This window comes from Acanthisitta chloris, unplaced genomic scaffold, assembly GCF_000695815.1.
Source record: "Acanthisitta chloris isolate BGI_N310 unplaced genomic scaffold, ASM69581v1 scaffold19153, whole genome shotgun sequence".
NCBI lineage: Eukaryota > Metazoa > Chordata > Aves > Passeriformes > Acanthisittidae > Acanthisitta > Acanthisitta chloris.
In genome coordinates, this window is record NW_008663480.1 from 22,579 (window position 1) to 30,433 (window position 7,855).

The 7,855-nt window shown below is 37.6% G+C and overlaps 1 protein-coding gene across 1 annotated transcript; it reads right to left on the minus strand.

Moving 5' to 3' along the window:
- Positions 1-248: 248 nt before the first annotated feature.
- On the minus strand, positions 249-4,517 carry ZBED4 (zinc finger, BED-type containing 4). The gene has a single exon (XM_009071019.1). The coding sequence runs from the start codon at positions 4,204-4,206 to the stop codon at positions 688-690; it is 3,519 nt and encodes a 1,172-aa protein (XP_009069267.1). The 5' UTR covers positions 4,207-4,517; the 3' UTR covers positions 249-687.
- Positions 4,518-7,855: the final 3,338 nt, after the last annotated feature.

Sequence of the window (7,855 nt, forward strand, 5' to 3'; positions counted from 1 at the left end):
AGGAGAACCCAGAAGGGGAAGTTTTACTACTGATTGCTGTATAACTGACATTCCATATCATCTTAAATTTAAGATTTATTTTCGGCTATTATGTCAACAGTCTCCTGTAAACACATCCTCCTCAATAACTCTTCCTAATCCATTAAGTACTTTAGGGCTTGCAGTTAAAAACACCACATGTTGAAAAGACAGCTTGAACCCCATCTTTCATGTACAGCTTTCTCTTGACAACTACAAAAACCTGTTTTCTTGTAATTAAAGCAATGTTCAACTAAAATACAGTACCTGGTTTATGGTTTTTACATAATTGAATAAAAAACTACAGAATAGAACTGTTTACATCTTTTTTTTCTTTTTTTTTTTGCCATTCTTGTAAAATGACTGAGCTTTTGTAAAGTTCATTTACAATTATGGATTAAAACCTACATAGTTCTGTATAATTTGACGAGACAGGCTATCTCTAGTGTGAACTTTTAAAAAACATATATACAATATCTGGCCTGAAGTACTATGAATAAGGCACATGTAGACATATTGAAAGCTGAAAAAAAAATGAACCTAAAATTTGGAATTATAGTCACTGATGTCATACATGGCCCCTACTGGAGCAATTTAAAAATCCAAGTTATAGATAGTTAATATCCAGTGAGCAACAATAGATTTAGTCTAGCAGTTTGTTCATTAGTTTCAATACTGGAAGTATATTAAAGGAAGATTCACTTTCAAAAAGATAAGTTTTTCAAAGTGTTCCATCATTAACCTTGACTGACTAAAGTTGTTGCTTTCATTGGATGTATTGAACAATCTCTCTGAAGGAACAATGCTCGGTGGACAACCCAAGAACCTGACAGCCAATTTTGACAGTACTGGCCAAGATGACTTCTTAAAGTTCCAGTAAGTTAGAGGATCACAGTTATGCTCAAGTACTTCTTCCTCCAAGTAGGAAAGCACCATTTCCTCTGGTAACTTTGCTCTCTCTTTCAGGTCTTTTGTTTTCTTCATGTCACCCATGAGTGACCAAAGATTATCTTCCCCATATGAATTTGTCGATGGTGAACCTATATCACATCCATTGGAAACAGGTTTATCATCATCTGAGGTAGAACTCATTATTTCCAGCTCCCTGATTAAGTCTTGTTTATATTGTTCAGCCTCCTCTTCTGTAAATAAGGATGTTTTATACCGGGGATCCAGAAGCGTAGCAAAAATGTACCTTGGATCATGAAGTGTGGAGGACAATCTACTCACCATAGCTTCTTTCAAAGATTTCAGCATAGTGTCTATGCCCATTGTTTCCTCAAATAGCATTTCTATTTTTCTGTTGAGTATATGAATCATTGGAATCACTTGGCTTAGAGTAGACATGTGTGTACTCATCTCCCTGCTTGCAGCTTCGAAAGGTTTGAGAGCATGACACACCGACTGCATGACTTCCCACTGATCACAACTTATTAGCTCCCGAAAGCTGCACTCGATTGACATTTCATCAATTGCTCTTTTCTGTTCGATAAGACGTTCAAGCATATGAAACGATGTATTCCACTTGGATGGAACATCTTGTATTAGCTGATGCTGAGGCAACTCATACTCTTTCTGCAACTCAGCTAACTTCTCCTTTGCTTTTGCTGACCGATGGACACGTTCACAGATCTTTCTTGCAATACTAAGCAAATTCTGAACCATTCTCTGGCTTTTAATAGCCTCATTTACAATTACATTAACTGTGTGACTAAAACATTGTACACTTGAATGATCACCTTCATTTAAGGTTTTCTCTATGCTCTGATTATCAGTAACAGTAATCCCAATCTGAAGTCCAATGGAAGTAATCCATGTTTCCCACCAGTACTCTAACTGCTTTTGAATACTGATGCCATTGTAGTCGCAATCAATCTGCGACACATTTAATAGTGCTGAACAATGGTAATCCTCACACTGTGGTCGAAACGAAGACTCAAATGTTACCCAGTGAGCTGTCAGAGTTAGATATTCTCGTGTTTGGTTGCTCATCCATATTCCAGATGTAAAATGGATCACTCCACTTTCAGCTTCTTTAAGATGTGAAATAATTATTTGTTTTACATTATCATACATATCTGGAATTGCTGTCCTAGAAAAGTAAGATGGAGAAGGTAGAGAATACTGAGGTTGCAAATATTCAAGCAGCCTGTTAAAGCCAATGTTGTCTACAAAAGAATATGGCTGAAGGTCAAGTGCAATCATTTCAGCTACAAGACTTGTGATTTTTTTGGCAACTGGGTGAGAGTCACAAAACTTGTCATTGGTTTCATCAAAATTTGAAGATCCTAATAATTCTGTGCGCAGTGGCATGTGATTATCCGTAGATGAGGATAATACTGTCTCTGGAACATCAGGTTTCAATACATTGCTATGAAACCGCTGCAAATGTCTTAGAAGGCAACTTGTGCCTAGATTTGTTGGCTTTTTCCCCCTACTTATTATACGTCCACAGTGTGTACATATTACTTTTGTTGAATCTGCAGAACAAATTGAAAAGTGATTCCACAGTTTTGAGGTCTTCTTACTATTGACAGGAAATATAATTTGATTATCATGTGTAACCATTGTAGGCAAGTCAGTCAACTTTGAGGATGAACATTCTGCAGAAGCCAAAGTGGCATAAGGAGAATTTGCCAAACTCACATCAAGAAAGCTCTTTTGGTTTCCAATTACATCAGGATGGCGTCTATATAGATGTCTCATTAAGCAGCTTGTGCCCACATCTCCTTTCTTACCACGACTTATCATACAACTGCAGTATCTACATACTGCTTTTAGACTGTCTGCAGGTGACAGTGAAAAGTGGTGCCAAACTTCTGATTTAAGTCTTTTCATAATCCTTTTATTTTGCTGAAACACAGCAGTAGGTTCAAATATTAGTGGGCCTAATCCCTCACACTGTTTTTCAGGAGATGAAACAAAGGAGACTTCACCTATATCATCAGAAGATGACAGCATTGAGTCTTCCACTAGAGCATCTCCAGAAGTGAGATTAGTATGGATCTCCTCAGAGATTCTCTCTGGAGAAGAAGAAACAGAAGTTGGTTCTTTCGTTAGTTTTCCAGGAGAGGATGCCATAGAATTCAGATCATTATCTGATGGCAGTAAAGAAGGCAACAGAGTTGGAGGTGCAGTATAGAGAGGTGGTATGCTGGTACCACCCCCGTTCTCTTGCAGGACAATGGAACGATGGGCTCTCCACATATGTCTTATTAAACAACTTGTTCCCAGGTCTTTTCCATTTTTTCCTCTACTGAATTCATTCATGCAGTGGATGCAAACAGCTTTAGAATTATCTAGAGGTGACAAATAAAAGTGCTTCCAGACAGCAGATCTCCTTCTGGAACCTGAAGCGCTCTTTGGAATTGCAACTGTTTTTTCTGCTACATTCTCAACAGTGTCATCATACTGGTTGTTGGGTAGCTGTGGAGATGAACTAACTATGACTTCTTCTTTGCTGCACTTTTCAGAAACTGAGAGATCTGATATTTCTTCAGAAGAAACAATAGAAACAGATTCCTCAATTATTCGATCCGGAGACGGTATTTTAGAAGCCATTTTCTTGACCAGTTTTATAGGGGATAACATAGAACTCAGATCTCCAACATCTGCAGACTGAGGTGGCAGTAATAATGTAGATGAAGAAAAGGAGGATATACTTGGCATACTTCCATTTTCTTGAATTAGTACAGTGGGATGGGCTCTCCTCACATGTCTCATGAGACAACTTGTACTCAGGTCCTTTTCATTTTTACCCCTGCTAAATTCTTTCATACAGTACATACATATTGCTTTAGTGCTATCTCTAGGAGATATAAAAAAATGGTTCCAAGCAGGTGACTTTTTTCTAGAGCTTATGTTTCTGCTAGAAAGGAGGCTTTGTGTCACAGCTTCCATTGCTACATCATACAACGTACTACTATACTGAGAAAAAAGAGATCCATATTCATCTTCATTTTCTGCAGACAAGTATTTGCCAGGGTTGTTGGTGATGAAGTTCTTTTCTTTGTCTTCCTGTTCATCACTGCTGTCTGCATGTTTGAAATCATCTTGTTCTGTCTTTATATCCGTTCGTTCTAGAGTACAGTTAATGTTGTCTTCTTCTTGCTCTACTTTTAACTTATTGATTTTACCAAATACAAAATTATCATCCATTCCAGGGGACTCTGCTTTACTCATGTCCATGGATGACAAATTCTTCTTGCCAAGCCTTCATTTATTAATAAATAAAGATAATTTAAAAGATTACTTAAAATTTGCTTAAAATTATGTATCTTGTATATTGAATGCACAAACACAAATGTGTGCATGTGTTAAAATAATCTCTGGTTTATGAATCCTGCATCCGTGCTGTGCATAAGCAAATATAATTAGTCATAAAAATGCATTTTAAAATTATGGACTTAATTAATGGAATCTCATTTTTTCCCCAGGATCATGACATTTCAGGTCATAGATGAATGTTCTGAGACAGGTACTGTTAAATGCTTCATGTTGTAGACATGATCCTAAAAAATGAATGTTCTGTTTTCTTGTTGAAGGAAGCCATTCTGTTCATCCTGACTGGGCAGCTGAGACTCTTTTGCACCATCTAGAAATAAAAAAAAATCAGAAGACAAAGTTGACTAACACATTTTAAATAACTACAGTAAAGGTGAACTGAAAACAGGCACTAAATGTTCTGTAGGTTTTTGTTTCTCCTCTGAGATAAAAACAATTTAGTGTGCTATTGGGAAAAAAAAACAAAATAAAAACTCAACATTTACTCAATACATTTAATGTGGGCAAATACTTGTCTAGACAAGCAGATCTGGCTCAGCTTTGATGACACCTAGAGTACAAGCATCACTTTTGTATTTGCTTGGACATACCTTTGCTTCATCCTACATCATAATTCAACCACTGCATACACACATACATACCTAAATACACAGATACATATAGATTTAAAAACACATATTATACAGGTGGCTGTATCTACAGATATATATGAAGACAAACAGGCATTTAATCATGTTAGCACAGAAATATGTACTAAAATCAAATGTTAAGTTATACTCTTGTACATGTGAGCCTTGAATTACTGACAGCAGTGTTTGAAAAGAAAACAAGAAACATCTGTAAGCGTGTCCAGCCTTGTCATACTAATCTCTCTTCCTCTGACTAGTCTCACATGGCTGTATCCATGCCATAGGACTCTCAGACAACAACATGCTACAGAAACGAGCTACTTTTAGAGTTCCATGATTAAAACCTGAAATGCTTTATTTGGGATAGCTGGGCTATGTAAATGCCATATACACACTGAGGTCTTTGCATAGCCTAACAACATCACTCAGAAGCAAAGACACACACAGTTGCATGCGCTGGTGCCTGGTGTGGCACTACCAGCTCAAGTTCCACACAGATCCAAGGGCTCCACTAGAAAGCCCCTTTATACCAAGACAGCTAATTTCACTCGTGAGTGAAGATTCTCCCTACCAATTCCAGTACAGAGAAGAGGTTTTTGAAGTACGGTTGCATATAAAGCACAGGGCAACAACAGGCTCAAAAAGCAGAACCTCCACTAATCCCTCACACACGTAAGGAATCTATCTGCATTTGTCAGTCCCTTTTTGTTTTCACTACAGTTCTATCAGAATTTTAAATTTTGCCAAACTCATTTATTCTTCTGTGTCATTAATGTAACTATTGGTGTGTTCACTTGAGATAACAAACATTTTTGGCCATAAAGGTGATACTATACTATGTAGCCCAATTTGTGCAAACTGAATTTTATGGAACTCAGTCATCTCTTCTCCAGGCTAAACAGTTCCAGCTCTCTCAGCCTGAGAGATGCTCCAGTCCCCCTCGTAGCGCTCTGCTGGGCGCTCTCCAGCAGTTCTTTATCCTTCTTGCACTGGGTAGCCCAGAACTGGGCTGAAGCCAAAACACAACTTTGAATTGGTTATATTAAAAACTTCACAACTTTCATGTGTTACTCAAACGCAATAAAGATTTCAGCAGAAAAAAAGGTCAATTAGCCATAGCTACAAAACGCATCAAAAAGGTCTATCATTCACACAGTCATTTATTTCCTTCCTGTATCAAGATCAATGCTATATTAGCTTTGTAACCTATTTTAACTAACTTTTCTCTGAAGTCTGTTTACAAAAGAAATCAGAAACACTTATTTCCTGTGAATTTCAGATTTATGGAAAGTTATCATAGGGATAACTTAGTCCCTTCTCCATCTCTCTTTTCTTAAAATGGCTGCAGCAAGATGATTGCCTCTCCTTTTCCTTGCCCTTTCCCCTACACTCCAACAGTCAGAACTTGCTCAGAGGTAGGAGAGAACTCTGGTTTCCTTTCTGTGAAAGTTTTAGTATTTGTGTACTGCCTTTCCCTCTCCTCTCTTCTTCTCAGAAAAAGAAAGAAAAAAAAACAAAGAAAAAAAGTTTTCAAATATCCAAAGATAGGAGGGTTGAGCATAAAGGACATCAGTTCTAACGAAGGGAAAGACTTGAAGAAAAACCTTAGAATTCTGAAAGAAATTTAACATACTACACAGTACTTTCCATAGGTTTGTGGAATCACATCCAAGAACAATTCTGGCAGCCAGAGACTAAATTTACATCACTTAGTATAAATTGAATGAAACACAAGCTAGTGATCACACACACACTGACGATATGGAAGCACGTGGATCTGGGGCCAGAGAGAGAGCATAAGTTAGTCAACTGTTTTTAACAGAAGTCAATCTAAGAGGATTTTTTCATCTTCACTTTGATCCAATCTGTGAATTTGGAGCTTGTACTGCAAACAGGAAAAGCAAGAAAATATAATAAGCTGCTATGACTTAAGATCACAGAACAGAAAGGCACACAAGCAAGTGGCTGGATGCAGAGTTTACTGAACATAAATTATGCACGGAAGTGCCAAGTTACAGTAAGCACATTAGATTCCTAGCTAGACTCACATAAAATACACACATACATCCATCAACATTGGGTTCTGATGGAGTTGCACACAATTTCTTTGCCTCAAAACAAGTGATCACATATTTAGCCTGTGATTCCTGTAATTTCTTAACCAATTCTAGGCTGTAAACAGAAAAACTCGCAGAGATGCTTAAGCTGCCTCCAACATGATAAGCAGTTGCTGCTTAAGGCAGTAAAGCTTAAGGTAGCTGTGATGGGAAGATTTGGAAATCTGATAAATAAAACAAGCTGCAAACTTCAAAACCACACTTCACTAGACTGGCATTTGTTAACACTGCCAAAGGTTAAGTTCTTAATCATTATCAGCCACTATCACTACATATTCAAACACTTAGGCCCTAATCATCTTATCCTAAATTAACTGTGAGTACACAACACCACTGAGCTAATGCCATGCAGTTAAATACTGATCGCTGTGGTCCTTGATGGTCCTAGCTGCTGAAGCTGCTGAGTTGAACAGGTGAGGTTTTGGGCTCCTTCTTCCTTCCTTATTTCTCCTTCCTGTTGCTGGGTGTTTTAAATGCTCCTCCTCCACCAAAAAAAAAGAAAAGGACCTGAATAACAATTCTATCTGTTCCTGACCTTATTATCTTTGTTTCTTAGGACCAAAAATTGTTCTTGTTCCACCAGAAATCTTTCCTGCTTATCCTGTATCTTTGGTTTTGATTGCAGATTTTACTACTTGAAATGTTGATTCACATGTTTTTCTGTCCTCTATTTCTGCAATTAAACACAGATCTCCCTTTGCAGCTAGATGTTATTCCTGTGTTTCTCCTTAGCTGTGAAAATGCCCTCATGGAGTAGAAGGGTTATGCAATTAGCAGTGTAAGGAGGTGTTTATAGACTGTGGCCAG